The sequence below is a fragment of the Scleropages formosus genome, chromosome 14 (genome assembly GCF_900964775.1).
Source record: "Scleropages formosus chromosome 14, fSclFor1.1, whole genome shotgun sequence".
In the NCBI taxonomy this organism is placed as follows: domain Eukaryota; kingdom Metazoa; phylum Chordata; class Actinopteri; order Osteoglossiformes; family Osteoglossidae; genus Scleropages; species Scleropages formosus.
The window spans coordinates 25,829,703-25,847,986 of NC_041819.1; the positions used below are offsets into that span (position 1 = coordinate 25,829,703).

General features: G+C 48.4%; 1 protein-coding gene across 2 annotated transcripts; it reads left to right on the forward strand.

Annotated features, from left to right (window-relative positions):
- Positions 1-823: 823 nt before the first annotated feature.
- Positions 824-17,861, forward strand: trappc10 (trafficking protein particle complex subunit 10). 2 transcript variants are annotated; one of them, XM_018739965.2, is made up of 23 exons: positions 824-995; positions 3,564-3,645; positions 4,010-4,145; positions 5,584-5,780; positions 6,202-6,397; positions 6,673-6,784; positions 7,022-7,269; positions 7,685-7,831; positions 8,621-8,735; positions 8,905-8,981; positions 9,586-9,677; positions 9,757-9,897; positions 10,380-10,498; positions 10,755-11,305; positions 11,413-11,554; positions 11,720-11,878; positions 12,482-12,711; positions 13,171-13,271; positions 13,358-13,484; positions 13,681-13,845; positions 14,609-14,789; positions 15,009-15,203; positions 15,856-17,861. In XM_018739965.2, exons 1-23 carry the CDS (start codon positions 935-937, stop codon positions 16,104-16,106), a joined length of 3,825 nt encoding a protein of 1,274 aa, XP_018595481.1. In that variant the 5' UTR covers positions 824-934; the 3' UTR covers positions 16,107-17,861. The 2 variants fall into 2 exon arrangements, with proteins under 2 accessions (XP_018595481.1, XP_018595482.1); XM_018739966.2 differs by having other exon boundaries at positions 10,386-10,498.
- The last annotated feature ends 423 nt before the right edge of the window (positions 17,862-18,284 follow it).

The window sequence follows — 18,284 nt, forward strand, 5'->3', positions numbered from 1 at the left end:
AGTTGGTTCACATTTATGCAACATGGATGAGAATTAGTTTTCTTTGCTGGACAATACAGACCTATCAAGTAGACCTACGAAACAGTAAATTTAGCTTTTTTTTTTTTTTTTTTTTTTTACTGTTAGTATTTTAACAGGATCAGACTAATGCAGAAATGACAATTCTTATAAGTTCACTTAACGCACACACAGATAAATCTCATTCCATCTAAATGGGACATGTCATGTTGGGTTGCATGTGAAAAAAGTCAGTCTTCTCTGAGGACCAATTCAATGGTAACCCAAGGTGACTTACACTGGTAGGTTGCTCAGCTGTATGAAAAGGGTAAATGAAGTTACTTTTCCTTGATGATACGGACCTTGATCAGGAGTATTACAGCAGGAGGTGGAATTCGAACCATCAACCTTCACTTTACAAAACTATAACCCTAACAGCTATGCCAGCTGCTTCACTATTTTATTATTCTTAATAATAATACGCGATAAATTAAATAGAAAAATCATTTTACTATCTATTAATTAAAGCTGATAATTCTGCGAAAAAGAGATGTTATGTTTTTATACAGTTTAAGCGCTACTTCCTCAAAAGCAGCTATTCACCTTAATCATCTTTTTGCTAGAAAACTCGACCGAAGCCGCCCGCCAGCCACAGCAGTCATCATCAGCATCAGCATCATCGGCAGCGTCATCCTGCGCACTCAGCATCGTGTGTAAAACCTCCCCTTTTAGTGCGAGTTTTTCTTGTCGGCTAAATTAAAGAAGCTCGAGTTCTTAAAGGGGTCGGTGCACCGGAAGTGTTGGTCATGTGACAGGTGTACCGGAAGTGGAAGGAAGAAGGGCCCAAGCGATTCCTCCGTGCGGACGTTGGAACGCCGAGAATAACAACAGGGGTGTGAGTCTGGTTTACATGGAGGGCTGCTGACACTCGGCGTCCATGGAGCCCCATGAGGAGAAGCCCATAATCTACACTATGGAGAATAAGCCCATCGTCACGTGTGAGTGGGGCGGGGGGAATGTTCGGCGGGCTTCCCGGCGGTACTGCTCTGCTGCTGCTGCTGCTGGGAGGCCGGCGGGGGGGGGAGCGGGTCGGTCACGGTGTGTGTCGGCTGGAGGAGCTGCGGGATGAAGAACTTGAGCCTGGCGCGGTGTGGGGCTGCAGGCTACGGGGCTCTCTTTCTCTCTCTCCCTCACGTCTGTCTGTCAGTTTCATGTCCCTCCTGGCTTGTCCGCGGGCTCGCGACCCGTACTAGGCAGCGCTCGTTCGGTCCTTAAGTTACGACGACACGATCATGTAGACACGCGCTACTTTTTACTTAAATTACTGTTCCACCAAAGTATTGTTACACTTATCATCGTCATGTCTGCGTTAGGTGATCTCTGCCTGTTCTGACCGTGTGTTATCCAATCCAGTCGAGTCAGGGTAGGTCACACGCGGTCTCGCACCGCGCTTTGTCACCTTGCGTCCGGCCGGGTGATGGAGGAAGGGAGACGCCAGCGCGAGCCCGCGCCACCCGGCCTGTTGTCCCCCGCCCCCGGCGCGCGCCAGCTACCCCTCCCCCCTCCAGCACCCCTGCGCTGTTTGACAGGTCAGGAGCCCTGGCTGGCGGCGAAAGAGCTGCTGATTCTCTTTTAGGGAGCCGTACTCACTGTCCTCCTTGCGGCGACAGCAGGCGACATACATAGCGGTCAGCTGTCCCCCTTGTAATTGGAAAGGACCTGGGTTCGAATCCCACTCCTTGGTCAAGGTACTTAGCCATGGGTGTGAACTTTTACCGCTACTACAGCCTGGTGTGTCACAAGGTCACTTTGTCCCCAGTGAGGGCTGCGACCAAGCAGTATTGAGCATCTGAGGTTCCTTTTGGTCTTACAAGGTCCCCAGACTATGTGAATACAGACGCGATCTTCAGATTTCCATTGTGCTGTACTGATACCAGAGTGGGTTCCAAACCCAGCATTTCCTCCAAGTCACATTCTGCCAGAAGCTCCGTCCTTTGGCAGCATCGGTGCGGCTGTCGAAAACCGCGTTTGACCGACTGGATTGACCGACTTGTTCTGGTCTTAGATAGCACTTCAGCGATTACTGATTAAGGCGTCATCTTCAGTTGCAAAGATTGAATTCGTGTTAAAAATAAAGTTATGTGGCCAGTGATGGGAGTCTGGATGTTTGGATCGCTGTGAGGAATTAGTAGTCATTCGCCTTGAGGAAGACATGCAGCTTGAAATTCTTTTACAGAACTGCTCAGCTGTACATTTTGGTACAGCTGTGAAACAGATGTCTGGTTTTCAGTGCGTTTGTATGTGAGCTTCTGCTAAACGTGTGATGATAATCAGTGGTCTGCAAGGAACCACCTGATCATGCTGTGCAGCTCATTCTAAAAAGAAAGAAAAAAAAAAAAAAAAAAAAAAAACTCAACAGCATGAAATCTGCATTTCATTGACATGCCAGGTACTTAACATGCGTACTGCATCAGGACAGATACCCCGATGGCTTTTGACGTAGTTTTTATGTTTGTTTTGGTTCTCCTGGACCTGCAAGCACTCTGAAACCCATGCTCCAGATGCAGGGTGCTTTGGATATCGTGTGCAGCCTTTCTGTTCCTGATTGCTTTTGACAGATGTTTTCACATAAATCTCTTATTATTCCTTATTAATGTCAGTACAAAATGCAGAGATGGTTTCATCACTGAAGGTCTTCCCCATGAGGATATCTTGTAGTTGATACTTAAAATACAGTAGAGAACTCCACCTACTAATAAATTTGACATCACAGAAATGGTTTTTTGGTTTATTTACAGTTCCTGCATTGCTTAAATAACTAGATCTGACCTTTGAGGTTGAAGTTCCAGGGGGATAACTGCTGATGTACCTCAATTTCTTCTTACTTGGTAAATCACTAAAAATGCACAGTATATTTGAAAGCTGTCTATAAGGTATATCACATTAGGAGAAAAAAGTCTGCAGGCCTAAATCAATGATTCTATGTGACCTGTAGAGCTGACGTAGCTGGTCTGCATCCATGGTGAACTTGAACATGCCAGTTGCAGCAAGTATAGAATGTGTGGAATGATCTTGGTGGATCCAGGATGCAATAGGAATGGGACTACAGACAAAACCCTGAGGCACACCTAAACATTTGGTACATGTGGCTCTTGCAGTTATTTAACTGTCTCACAAAGAGACAGTTTACACTTTGTAGTTCATGTGTGGGCTATCTGATATTTTTCTAGGTTTAATTTGAAGCAGGTTGTTTGCTGGTGGGTCCAATTGCAGTGACTCCTGATATTTAACTCACAACCCATTTCAAGTCCAGTGTGTGGGTTTCTGGAAGTTACACTTCTCGTGAGGATACAATGAGTTACTGGGCTCTGCGTGGCTCCGTACCTGTTTTAGCATCTCCTGCTCTGTGTGTGTGTGTGTGTCTCTCTCTCTCTCTCTCTCTCTCTCTCTCTCTCTCTCTCTCTCTCACTTGTCTTTCTCATCCACTCCCCCCTCCTGTGTGTGTAGTTGTTATGACAGTCTGTGCATCCGGTCTCATTTGTCTGACATGTCTGCACCTGTTACAGGTGCTGGTGACCAGGCTTTATTCACATCACTGTACAATTCACTGACCCAGCAGCTGCCCCGTGAGCCCATGGAGTGGAGGAGGTGAGTCTGCATGAGGCATGCTGAGAAAATGAGGAAAAACAGGAAAACATGCCACAAGGGCACACTCCAGTCCAGCTTGTTGGAATATTTTTCTCCCTAGAACTGCTTGTGGAATTTTAAAAATTCCTTTTTTTTTTTTAGTTTAATACTTTTAATATATATGAAATTTGTATTAAAAATTCAGATTTTTTTCCATTATGGTTTAGTCAAGGCCTTTGAAGACTAGATGGTTTTTGCATGGGTGGTGGGGGCAGTGGATGGAGCTATTTTTGCTCGTGTGTGTGTGAGAACGGTTCCCAGGGTGGATTCCCGATGCCATCTGTGTGACTGATTGTGCCATCCCAACCCATCCCCCCCGCTCCAGGTCATATGGCCGGGCGCCAAAGATGATTCACCTAGAGGCCAACTTTGTTCAGTTTAAAGAGGAACTGCTTCCTAAGGAGGGGAACAGAGCTCTGCTCACCTTTCCATTCCTGCACATATACTGGACTGACTGCTGCGTGAGTACCTGCTCTCTCTCTCTGCACCCCAGCAACGTTCTGCTCCATGCTCCCACTCACAAGGGCCCCAGAACTGACGGCCTGTCGGTTCTTTGTTTTGCCCCTAACATGTTTGTACAAACTCCCTCTGTCCCTCAGCTGCTAAATCGGCGGGTCTCATCTTTCAGACCCTGTACATTTTACATTTATTCATTTAGCAGACTCTCTTGTCCAAAGCGACGTACATCTCAGCAAAAGTACAATTTATGCATTACATTGAGAGAAGGAGACATAGCTGCAGACGTGAAAGTCTCAAGCAAACCTAGTTTGTTCCCTACCCCTTGCTACACCGAGGTTCATCGCTCAAGTAGGTGTATAAGACAGACAAATCCCGATGCCGATGCCAATTTTTTTATTAAATATTATAAGATACACAAATGAGCAGTAGAATACCAGAGTAATGGCTGAATAAAGGTTGTATCTGGGGATGCTTCTGGAGTTACAATGCGTGAACAGTTACACCATAGACGATCTGAAGAGATCTTAGGCAAAGTGGATCTGGAAAAGGTGGGTTTTCAGACCCTTCTTAAAAATAGACAGAGCTTCTGCAGTTCTGAGTGACAGGGGAAGGTCATTCCACCACAACGGGCCCAGAACCGAGAACCTCCGAGCTTTGCCTTTCGTGCGCGAGACCACCAAGCGAGCAGAAGTAGATGAGCAAAGGGGTCTGGCTGGGGTGTACTGGTTGATCAAGTCCTGTACTGTCCCTTTAATGTTCACATGCCTCCAACTGCTTGTGAGTATCAGCACATTGATTCAGCACATGATCGTGGAAGTGCTATTGCTGTTGAAGAAGGGAACTGTTTACGTCAGAGAACAATAGCTGATAGCATTTATTATTCTAATGTGAGCGAGCAGAGGACCTGCTACCAGATACCCGCTTTGTTATGAAAGAACAGATTTGTTGTCTTGTTTCACAAAACGGAGGCACCCACTCGAGTTTGGGAAACGCCGTCCGTTTGGATGTGTCAGATGTGGCTCCGCTGGGGTTTGCGCTGCGATGTGAACGTCTTCTTGGTTCAGGTGTGACCTGACTTGCGCTGAACAGGCCCCGTTCTCTTTTGTGAGCTAAACGAAAGCAAATGGGGACATGCAGCCAGGAAACTTGAAAGGTGTTTAAAGAAGTTCTTTGTGTTGCCTCTGCTTCTAGATTAGCAGAGAGTATAGAGCCAAAAATGTGGTCAGCTGTCTATTGGAGCCTTTGTGTTTCTTTGAGGCTTTTGTCATCTTCTCAGTGGTGTCTTTTGATGAATACAGTCTGAGGGCTCCTCGCTCCTCCAGGTGACTCCAGAGGGCACCTGGAATGGGAACACTAAATGCGTTTAGTTTGGTTTCTATGCCGTTGAGATGTTTAGATGGTCTGTGCATAGCCTCAGGGTCAGTGATCTGTCTACCGCAGGACACGGAGGTGTACAAGGCCTCTGTGAAGGAGGACATCGTGCGGTGGCAGAGCCTCCTTCGGCTCCACAGCACGACAGACTGGCTCATTGTGGTGGTGGAGAGCGACACTAAGAAGAAGAACAAGACCAATATCCTGCCACGCACCTCCATTGTGGACAAAATTCGCAATGACTTCTGCAACAAGCAGAGCGACAGGTGAGGCGGGAGGCATTCCACTGTCTGAGTGGGCATCAATGTGCTAATTGATGTACGGTCCTCTTTACCCATAATGCACTGCTCTGTGTCTTCGTTGCCTTCACTCAAATTCACATTCAGAATCAGATTAAGTTCAAACAGTTAAAATGAACCTGGCATGAATTGTTGAAAAATAGTGCAGCACTGAATGTTTCTAAGTTAAATTGTTTTAAAATAATTTTATAGAGGCAGGCGGTCCTCGATTTAGGACATCGTTGCATTCCACGCAGCCACATTGTGCCCAAATATTGGACCCTGAAAATAATGTTGGGACTTGTATGTCAAGGGCTACTTATATTTCTGTGTCTTTTTATTCCTGAGCAGTCCATGTTCTTGGTCTTGACTGTGGTGCTCTCTTTTTCTGGGTGCCTCAACCCCCAAGGTGCGTCATTCTGTCGGACCCCCTGAAGGACTCGTCCCGCTCGCAGGAGTCGTGGAGCTCCTTCCTGACAAAGCTGCGCACGCTGCTGCTCATGTCTTTCACCAAGAACCTGGGCAGGTTTGAGGATGACATGCGCACGCTGCGGGAGAAGCGCACCGAGCCTGGCTGGAGCTTCTGCGACTATTTCATGGTGCAGGTGCGTCGCTGTCCCTATAGCCCCACCTTCCAGGAACCGTCGGTCACCTTCCCTCTTTGAGCAAGACCACGCCTCCCGCTGTGGCCATCTGTTCAGGATCAGTCAATCACATGCCTGCTGGTTATTTGACTGTGCCTCCTGGGGGGTGTCAGTCACATACTCACTCTATCTGACCACACCCCCAGGAGGGCTTTCAGTCATTTGCCCACAGTCCAAGTGTATTAGCGTGCACCTGTGGGCCCTGCTGCTCTGAGGTGCTCTTGTGACATCCACAGGAGGAGCTTGCCTTCGTCTTTGAGATGCTGCAGCAGTTTGAAGACGCCCTGGTGCAGTACGACGAGCTGGACGCTCTCTTCACACAGTATGTCCTCAACTTCGGTGCTGGAGGTACGCTTTCTTTTCCTCTACCTCAGTTTCGGGCTGTTACGATGGATCTTTGTGAGATTCACGTAGTCGTTTCCAGACTTCAGTAATGCTTTTCCGCGCAACTTGGCACTTAACCAGAGACAGTAAAAAGTTGTTTCCTCAGGGTGCTGTAAACCCACACAGCTCCCCTGGCTGAGCTTGTTCTGCAGGCCTGGGCTCATCCTCTATGCTCTTTGTCATTTTTCTGTGTCTGCACAGACGGAGCCAACTGGCTGTGCTCGTTCTGCCAGCCGCTGCGCAGCTGGAATGGGCTGCTGCTGCGCAGACCCATCGACATGGAGAAGCGCGAGCTGATTCAGCACGGCCAGGCGAGCCTGCTGGACCTGCGCAGCTACCTGTTCTCGCGCCAGTGCACACTGCTCATCTTTCTGCTCCGGCCCTGGGAGGTGACACAGCGTGCCCTCGAGTTGTTGCACAACTGCGTACAAGAGCTGCGTCTGCTTGAGGTACGATCACTGACCCACCCTCTTCTCCAGTGTCTTCATCACATCTTCTCCCTGGTCGCCTCACCGTGTTAAAACTTGCAGCATATGGGCCATTTTTCAGCATCATTCATCAATATCTTAGCTTCTGTCTTTCGTACCTTCTATGCTGTACTTTCCTTCTTAATGTGTGTAATCCCCTTCTTGGATCCTCTTCCTTGTTCTGCAGCATTCTGTGGCCTCTAGGTAGAGCAGCATCAATGTCAGGATTATCATCCATTACTAGTGGACAGGTTATGCTAAACTAGAGGTTTACAGGTTGAAACTGAGAACCTGAGGAGACACTTTAGAGCTGACAGGACCCCCTGACCACTGGTCTCCTGAACACTTTTATCCACACCCTTTATCTGTGTGTGCGCTGAGGTCAGTGTTGTTACAGGTGTCTGTCCCGCCTGGGGCGCTTGACTGCTGGGTGTTCCTCAGCTGCCTGGAGGTGTTGCAGAGGATCGAGGGCTGCTGTGACCGGGCACAGCTGGAGGCCAACTGCTCGCACACGGTGGGCCTGTGGACCTACGCTACAGAGAAGGTGAGGAGGCCGTACCACCCGTCACGCTGCATCCCCGTCTCTCTAAAGCCATTGAGCATTCATCCAGCTCTTTTAGTCGAGGACGTTTATCTGTGTGGATCAGGAAAGGTATTCTGCCAGATAAGGTATAAGAACAGCACCCTCTGCGATGTAAACCGACAGCCTTTTGATCATAAGGTGCTAGAAAATGTGATACTCAGCCTGATATGACCTGGATGTGAGTCTAGGCAGCAGGAAGGACCCTGATGCTGTATCCTGAAAGAACCTGAGTTTCTTTGGACAAAATACTCTGTGAAGCAAATAGAGTCCAACTTCTCACCAGCAGCTGGCGTAGCACTTACATTTGTTTGTTTAGCTGACACTTTTCTCCAACATGACTTACAATGTTAAGCGCCATAGTTATTTGCTCATTTATACAGCTTGGCAATTTTAGGTACCTTGCTCAAGGGTACTACAGCTGGAGTCAGATTTTGAACCTGCAACCTTTGGATTCAAAGGCAGCAGTTCTAACCACAATGTTGCCAGCTGTCACGACTGCTGGTTAGAGCCATTATCTTGCAGTCGGAGGACCCAGGTTCAAATCCCGCTCCTGCTGTAGTACCTTTGATAAAAATACTTACTCTGCACCGATACAGTGAATTACCCAGCTGTATAAATAGGTAAATCACTGTAAGTAACTTGGTGTTTTGACCTCACGTTGTAAGTTGTCTTAGGGAAAAGCATTAGCTAAACAACCTAGAGCTCCTCAACCGCAAATGCTTTATAGCAGACGTGTCCGTGTGCTTGCAGCTAAAGAGTCTTGGCTCCCTGTGTGGTCTTGTGTCTGAAAATGGACCCAATTCTGAGGACCTGAACAGGACCGTGGACCTGCTCGCTGGGCTTGGAGCGGAGAGACCTGAAACAGGTAGGCGCTCCATGGTACTCAATGAACTGGAGAAACCTGACCACCAGTAGGACGTCAGGTGCTGTTGTCGATCACATATTACTTCTCCAGAGGTGATGGGTCGACCTCTTGGTCTTTGTGAAGATGGACCTCATGATTTCTAGCTCGTCTGCTTTTTGTCGTTTTGCAGCCAACAGTCTGCAGAGTCCGTACAAGAAGCTGAAAGAGGCCTTGTCGTCGGTGGAAGCCTTTGAAAAGCACTACTTGGTATGTGCCAATCCGTCATGGAGCACGAGCCCCTGAGGTTGTCGGAGTTATTGAAAGGAGGACAAGAATGAGGTGGTTCTTGTCCAGTTGACTTGTCCCTGAACTCGGTTCTTCCTGGGCTCATAAGAACCGGTTGCGTGCTGCAAAGGTCTTTGTTGCTTTCTGCCAACTTTGAAGCAGTCATCTCCTGAGTTGGCAGGACCGCAGCACAGTGGAAAACCTGCAGGATGGCATTTACAATCCCACAGGAGACCATTTATCTCCCGACTGCTGAAGCTGTATTTCTGAAACGTGTTCTGGCCCCTGCAGTGTTGGCAGAATGCTGTTAGCAGCCGCTAATGAAGTTTCTCCATGACAAATGGGAGTGCAGATTGTGTGCAGATAACTCTTGTCCCTTGAGACCCAAATCTATTCAAAGCTCCACCCTAAGCGTCTGAGTCCTACTCCTCCAGGTTTTTGTTTTCAAACCCACTGGTTCCTCCTCCAGCCACTCAGCAGTAACCACCTTGTGATGCCATTGTCAACACTGAGCTTCTGTATAGGAGATGATGACACTTTACACCCCCCAGTGACACTTTCCCTCTGTGTCCCTCCTCTCGATCAGGAGCTGTCTCACGCTGCCATGGAGATGTACAGGGCCATTGGCAGGATGCGCTCTGCCAGGCTCGTGGGGAAGAGTTTGGCTGAGTTCTACATGTAAGACAATCTACTGTGAAATGGAGAACTTGTGCTGTTTGTGGTGGTTTCTGAAACACCCCCCCCCCCCCATGTGCAGGAGGAAGGGTGACCCCCAGAGGGCTGAGGCTTTTCTGCAGGAATCCCTGAAGAGCTACCTGGCAGAGGGCTGGGCGCTACCTGTCGCCCACACCCGCAAGCAGATTGCCGAGTGCCAGAAGCAGCTGGGCCAAACCGACGAGTATCCTTCACTCACTACCCACTGCAGCAGGTCCCTTTACGTTTATCTGACAATTTTCTCCAAAACAACTTTACAACATTTGTTTTAATCTACACATTCATACAGCTGGGTAGTTTTTCTGGTGCAATTTAGGGTAAGTTCCTTCCTCAAAGGCACTACAGCGGGAGGTGGGATTCAAACCTGCAAGCTTTGGGTCCAAAGGCAGTAGCTCTTACCACTACTACCAACTGTCCCCTTTACACCACACCAACCTCTCCATCACAGGATGCAGTCTGCCCACTAACCCTTTTCCTCTGAAAGGGGTATGAAGCCTCACAGGGGTGAGAGCAGCAGAGTGTGATTCTGAGTAGCAGGTGAAAAGGCAGACTTCATGTTGGAGGAAAGGAGGTGCAGTGGTGTGTGTGTTTTTTCTCGTGGTGGTTGGGGGCTGCTGATCTCCCCTTCCATGCAGAAGTCCAGTTGCTGGTTTTCTTGACAACCAGGACCAGGTACCTGCAGACTAGTGCTCTGCTGGCCAGTGACACCCACTTGACGGACATGGAGCGGAAGCACTTCTGCCAGGAGATCCTGAGCTTCGCAGGGCAGACTGCTGAGGGCCACGGTGAGAACACTGACCGGTCCTCTGTGGTCCGCGGCCCTGTCCCTGATTCTAACCAGGGTACCTTGCAGTATCTCAGAACTCTAAGCTGAGCAAGAATGCGTCTGTGTGGAAAGTGGAAAGATTCTTTCACTTTCAAATTAACTCATTATGAGGTCTTTGTGTGTTGACCTCTTGCCTCCAGCTTTGTCTCTGTACATTCTGTTTTTATCTGTACTTTGACCATTTTGCACGGCTCTCCTCCACCATTGCATTGCAGCTCAGAAGGTGGTGCTGAGCATGAACGCGTTTGCACAGCTTCGGCAGCTGCAGTTCAGACCAGCAACAGCAGTGGTGCATGTTGGCGCCGCCCTGGAACTCGAGCTGAGTCTGCGCAGCCTGATGCCCGTGCCTGTGCGCCTAGAGCAGCTGGCAGTCAGCGTGCACTTCAGCCTGGAGAAGGGTGGTGCCCGGGGGAGGGCGGGGCCTGGAGGTGGAGCTGGGAATCGTGGGAGGGTGGGACAAGGGCAGGGTAGTCCTTGTGGCACGGTGCTGTTCCCTGGAGAGAGCCCACCTGGGGCGCTCCCTCGCAGCCAGCCCCCTGCGCTAGAGCTGTACGAGATCCAGGACCGCAGCCCGTCGGACGGAGCGCTCAACTCGGCAGGCGTCGTCTGCAAGAACGTTCACCTGCTGCTGCGGCGTCAGGACAGCTCTGCCTCCCTGGACACACCCAGCTCAACCGCCGTTGCCGTGGAGGACGGGGCCCAGCTGCTAAAGACGCACGACGTCTCCTTGTTGCCTGGCAACAACAACATCCTTTTCACTGCTCCCGTAAGTTCGCAGTTATGTTAATGTGCATTTTTTCTTCACCACAGCATCATTACTTTAATGCTTTTCCTGCCCTCCTTACTGGACTTCCTGACTCTCCTGTCCTCCAGAGTCGAGAGCCGGGCACATACACCCTCCGACAGCTGTGTGCTACGGTGGGTCGCATCCAGTTTGTCCTGCCACACATCTACCCCATTGTGCAGTATGAGGTGTACTCCCAGGAGCCCCAGCTCAGCGTGGAGCCCCTTGCAGGTCTGTTGAAGCACCATGTTAACTGATCAGGACCAAACCATCTTATTGTGTTTGTACATTGGACCTGGTCAGCTTATTTCTGGAACTCTGCCTTTCTGTGGGTTTGTTTGTTTTTTGTTTGTAATTCTTTTTTTTTTTTTTTTTTTTTAACTTTAACTCCCCTAGACAACCTGCTGGCTGGCCTCCCACAGAGGGTGAAGTTCATCATCGTCACTGGCCACTACAGCATCAAGCGGGGCGATGCCCTACAGCTCAGCAACTCGGACGCCATGCCCATCCTGTCGTCATCTGGCTGCGTGGCCCGCGTGCTCTCCAGTGACAGCGGTGAGTCCTTTTCATGCTCATCTGGTTCCACTCTCTCCAGTTTCTCTAGTTGTGTTCCCTCTGTCTACTCCATGGTGGGGGACTTTGTATCCATCTGTAAACAGTCATTTTAGGTGAGTTTTGGTCCAGGTGGTGACATTCCTGTAATAACCAAGTAGAACTGCATGTGTTGATGGGTTAAAAATATGAGGCTAACGACACCCTCGCTACGTACATGCCAACACCCGGCTCTGCTTGGTTGGCCTGCATGTGGTGGAATGTGTTCCCTGTGTCCCTCAGAGCAGCTGAATCCCTCCAAACGTTCAAGAAGGGTCTGACTCATGTCCCATCTCCTGATAGCTCCATAGATGAGTCCAGCACCATCTGCTAAGATTATCTATGTATTTGCTATTTTAATGTCACTTATAGGAGCTACTGGAGGGATGTTAACCAGCAGCATGGTGATATCAGATACACAAGCTGTGTGTTGATCATCTTGTGTTTGTGTTTAAAGCTCTTCATGTGCTGTACAAATCGGAGTAAACAAAAATGCATTAACATCACTTTGGAATAAAGCTTAATTCTCAGTAAGCCTTGATGCCCCTCTGTCTTCCTGTCCTGCAGAACTCGTGGCCGAAACAACCCTCTCCATGCAGTCCTCGGAGAAGGTGACCAGCGTCTCGCTCCCACTGGCACCGCCCTATCACAGCGTGGAGTTCCAGCTTGAGGTGCAGTGTCACATCCCGGCAGGACCAGTACGACCCGAGAGCGAGCGTCTCACCAATGGAGAGCCGTGGCACCGTGCCCGCAGTCGTCAGCGCACCAGTAGCGGCATGTCAGTCGTGGACCAGAAGGTGCTTGTCCAGCGCTCCCAGTCGCATGTGTCTGTGTGTGTCTGTGTGTGTAAGTCAAATTCAGTAAAATGGCACTTGAATTCTTTACAGGTTAGGGTCTATGAAAAATTTTGCATGTAACTACAATAAATACATTTTTTTTTTTTTAAATTTAAATCTAATTTTAAGCAACAAGGAAAAATTTAAATGACTGAAAAATAGTGCATAATTTCACAAACTCCTATTTACTGGGGTTACTCCAGCCCCCCCAAAAAACTAACAATAACACAAGAATGTGCAATATCAAAATAGACAGAAAAATGTTTGTATCCTTTGAAAATTCTGAAATTGACTAACATGAGAAGCCTGAGTATTTTCAGATAGTGTCTGTACCTCTTTACTGATCGGATTCGTCTTATTGGTGCAAGTGTGACATAGTGTGATTGTTGCTTCTTCCCGGTTACTCCTGTCCAACCACAGATCTCCATAGACTGTCCCTGGTCCATTTACTCCACTCTTGTGGCGTTGACTTTCTACATCCCCTTCAAGGCCAAGCACTTGCTGCTATCTTCAGGAAAGAGGTACGTCTTCAGGACAGAGGTACATCTGCTGCCCTCTGCGCTTCAGTAGGGTCATCATCAACTGATCTTTCACCCTGGCCCCGCAGGAAGTACATCCAGGTGTGTTTGCAGAATGTTTCGGACATGAACTTCCACGTGTCCGATCAGCAGCTAGCGGAGCGGCAGCAGTCATCTTCGCTATGGCTGCAGTCCCTCAATGCCAAAGCAAAGCAGGTGAGCCCACCTTTTCCTTCTCATCATGCCAGTTCCTGCTCCTGGCCCTGCCCGTGTCTGTTCACACCTCTCTTTGCTGACTCATGTGTCTCAGCCTGAGCAGCACCAGTGTGAATCGGGAACATCTGTGGAGTGCCCCAGAAAATGTGACAAACAAACAGTCTGCATCTGATGTGAAGTTCCCTCTCCTCTCCAGCTGGTCCACAGCAAACAGTCGGTCTTCTGCCTCTGGGAGGTGAAGTGGACCTGCGAGCCGCCAGCCAGCCTCCAGTGTGTGTTCTCAATCAACTTCTGTCCAGCTGATGCCCAGCGTTCGGTCTTCACACCATATTACTATGAGTTCCAGCTGGACAACGTGTCTGTGAGTCAGTTGTCTGTCTTCGGAAGTTTCTAATCATTCTTTCCAGCTGGGCCCTAACTTCCTGTCCCCTTTTGTCTGGGTAGTTCCAGTAAAAATGTTTTTCGGAAACTCCCGTCGGCAGAATGTGAGTTGTTGCATAAAGATTTTTTTAATTTAAAAAGATTGCCAATCTTCATATTATGAATGGTCATGTTATGCATTTTTTGAAGATGCATAAATTTCCTAACGTACTTTTAATTGCATTTTCTTCACTTTTCTATTCTGACATTCTCCATTGCACCTTGTATTTACCTGCCAAGCTGACAGGTGGCAGTAAAGAGCACTCAATCGTGAACCAGTAATTTCAATGTAGCTTGAAGTTAATAAAATATTAGTCTTAGAGTATTTATGGTTTTGTCTTGGACTTGGACTACAAACCTCTTGTGGGTTGTGACTTTGGTTTTTTGAACAAAATAAATTACATTTATTTAGCAGATGCTTTTTTCCAAAGCAACTGCCAATGAGCTCTGTGTAGTGTTATCACTACACTACTCCGGTTCCCCGCGACCCCGTATGGGACAAGCGGTTCTGAAAATGTGTGTGTATCTCGTTCCAGCTATATTTGTAACTTGTTAGTTTTTTTTGGGGGGGGGGGCTAGAATTCAGCCTTACGTCCTGTGTAAATGTACCTTTTTATAATCACAGACTATCCTGCAATCGTTCCACTGGATTAATTTTCATCAGGTGTGTTCTGAGACCCTCTCCGCTCCTTCCCTGAACGCAGACGCTGTACAGCCTTTCGGCCGATATCCAGCCGGCGCCTGGAGAGCAGCAGTGCCGTACCGGCACCCTCTGTGGCTTGGAGGTCTCCATCGTGCGGCTGGCGGAGCCGAGCGACTCGGAGCAGCAGGACGAGGGCCCCGTGGAGACTGGCGGCTTCTGCACCACCAAGCTCATGTATGAAGGTAAGTGTGTAGGTGTTGAAGAGAGATGGAGTGTACTATTTCTTTGTTTTTGTTTGCTCTTATTTTCCTACTGCCTCCTCTTTGTCTTCAATCTTCTGTATTCTTCCGTGTTTATTTGTGCACTAGTGAGCTGCAAGTTGTACGAAGGTCTTTGGATGATGGAGGGTGTTTGTGTGTGCGTGTGCATTAAACCCCTGTGTGTTGCTGGTTTCTCACCAGTTGTTGACAACAGCAGTAACTGGGCCGTGTGTGGAAAGAGCTCCGGTATCGTCTCCATGCCCGTTGCGGCCAACGCCACACACAAGGTGCGCATGGAGGTGATGCCTCTGTTCGCCGGCCATCTGCCCTTCCCCAGCATCAAGGTGTTAAAGTACCTGCCCCACAATGCCCCGTCCACCATCCCACCGGACACAGGTACGAAGCAGCACTCCAAGAGGCTCTAGGTTCAGATCCTTTAACCAGGATATCCTGCTCTATGATATTTAATTTAAATGATTTAGTATGTGCCTCTCTTTTTAATGGCTTACAACTCAGAGTAAACAGTGCCTCAACAACAAAGAGCTTTAGTCACTTACAGGGTAATTGATAGACAGCTTCTGTGTCACATACCACCATGTTGTTGGTTCACATCCCTCCAGTAGCTCCTATATGAGTGACATTCAAACGGCAAATACATCGATAATCATAGCAAATGGTGTTTGACACATTTATGGAGCTATCAGGAGAGAAGTAGTTCTGAAAGAGATGGGTGTGAGACCCTTCAATACTGGGAGGGATTTGGTGATTCTGATGGCCTTTTGATGTTCTTGCACCATTAAAGTGGCATCAAAGTGTAAAAGTGATGCTGACGTCTCTCTTCACTCTTCATGTTTTCAGATTCTTTGCATCATTTTTTGTCTCATTGGTCCTTACAATGCAGAGCCTTTAACTTAAAGCAGAGCAAGCAAGAAGGGGTGAATGAAAGCGGAGCAGAATGATCAGTAGACAGCGCTAGGATGTACAGCGGTCCGATCTTGACCCTGCAGCCCTGCCCTGTCTCATATCTGTCTGTTTCTCCCTCCCCCAGACGGCTGTGTTGAGAACGACAATATCTCCCTGCTGGACAAAGGCCTGGACGACCAGGCAGACACGAGCAGCATCCGCAGCCGAGGCAGCGTCCACTCCCTGGGGGGCGGCAGTGAGCAGCAGCAGCGCGGCCTTCCCATGCCCCGCCTGGAGCCTTTCGGCCCGGGCCAGGTGTTCAACCGCAGCCAGGGATGCCAGGTGCTGGTGCTGCCCAGCAAGGACGACCACGTGCTGGAGGTCAACCTGACGTGATGCCCCTGTGTTGCCCGTCCACCTGCCCCTTGACCCTTGGGCCCATTTAGCTGGCCGGGGGAGGGGCATAGGGGGCCGTGCTGGGGCCCTGCGGGCGGATCTTCCCTCCGGACTCGCGGGACGGGCTCCGGACGTTTGCCCAGACCCAGCCAATCATAGACATTGCTGACGCCTGAGATTGCATCTGCTGTTCACCTTTTTTCCTGTGGATTTACTCTTTTCTCCTTTTTCAGACGGTACACACTGAGTACTCGGAGCCGATTGGCTCCCTCGCCCCGTCGGTCACGAGGAAGGTGGGCTATCCCGCCCTCTTCTCCTCCTACTGGCTCTGTCTCCTCTGTGCAGTTCCACGACGCCCTGCTGTACAAAACACTTAGAGGAATGTGTTCCTTTTGAGATTCTGTGTGTGTGTGATTGGGTTGCGGTTCATGCTGGACAACGCCCCTCTTCATTAGCTATCTGGTTCAGGAGGTGCAGGATTTTCTGGAATGGAGACAATCAGGAGAACCTGTCCTGAACTGCACTGTGTGCTGCCCCCTCCCCCCATCATCACCCAGATGCCTCCTCTGACCTGGCCTGCTGTCATCACCTGTGCAGTGTAACCCCACCCCAGCCCATCCCCAGTGTACATACTGTTATATAAATAGATATTATTTAAAGAGCTGAGAAGATGAATCGCTGTACTGTGTAAATTTCGGTTGTACCAAAAAGGACAATATTGCTGAGACGGGAAAGGGGTTAAATAATCATGTGATTTTTTTTTTTTTTTTTTTCTTCTCCTTTCCCCTCCTCTTTCTCCCCCTCCCTTGTTTGTTCTGTAGAAACCCTTCAGATGTTCAGGTTCTCCTTATTTAATTTTTTATTTTTTTGAGAATGTATCTTGCCTTATAGCTTGTCTTAATTTTACAGTAGTAAAAAAGACAGTATTTTGGTAGGGTTTTTTTTTTTTTTTTTTTTCTTGCTGAGACAAAGGCAAGGCCAAAAGTTCAGAGAGAGAGAGAATCAGTCATTGTCTTATTGTCTCTTCTGACTCAGCTGAAGTGTTGGTGTTAATGGGCACCTTTATATCTGTGTGTGTGTCTCTCCAATGTGACAACATACCTGATGGTCCTCTGTTTGTTCTTCCTGACAATGCTGTGTTCACTTCAGGGGTCTAGAATCATTACAGATTGATGGTCAGTCTGCTGTTGCCCTTCTGTGTGTATGTTGCCATCATGATGTGGGGAAGACTACTGAACTTCACGGCGCTTTTCCTATCATCCATCACTTGAGTATTTTTCTTTCATTCCCCCCCGTTCTAATCCAGCTCTTCATAAAGAGGCAGACGGTCGATGGCCCAGTGCTCCTCAGCAACGATCGCTGTGCCCTCCATCTCTACTCATCTCACTCACATCTTGTTCTTTTTCCTCACGTGCTGTTTATGTTAAATGGGTCTGAAACTGGATGATTCTTTAAAGATTAAAAGAAAAAAAACAAATATGAATCATGAAAACTAAGTGCTTTCTGAACTATGCTACTCTTCTGCGTTTCTTGGTTCTGGACAGTTTTTGTAGATACTTATTTTATTAGGAGTTCAGTTTCAGCTGGAGGCCAGAGAAGAGAGGCGCCGCCCCGGGGACATGGCAGGAACACCTGGGAATTACGACTGACATGATTTCCTCCCTCCCCCCCTCTGTTTTGGGAATGGGATCGAGGAGGGAGAGCAAAGAAAATCATATTTTCACATTGTTTTTTTGTAAATTTAGTCCATTAGATTACAGCACTTGAGATTGTATTCAGAATTGTTTAAATTAAAAGAATATGTATGCATTATACAGTTGAAAATATACCTATGTTTTAAAATTGTTTTGCTTGTTTGTTGTCTTTGTGGCACGAGGGAGAGGACAGATTGTGGGTTTGGGTGGGAGAGCGGTCCCTGCTTCTGTCCGGTTCCATTTTCAGAATTATGTCTCTGTAAACAGGTACAACTTTATTCCATTTTCCCCAAAGCACTTCTGCAGTGCGGATCGCAGCGGTCTGGACGCTATTTTGGAAACACGTGTGGTGAGGAGGGTAAAGCCGTGACAGCATGCTTGTACTGGTGTATTTTCTTCAGATGCACATTTTCAAGGGCAAGAGCTTTTACTGCCATTTAAGAAAATGCACTTGTCTTGTGAATTTTTGTGTGTGTGTGTGTGT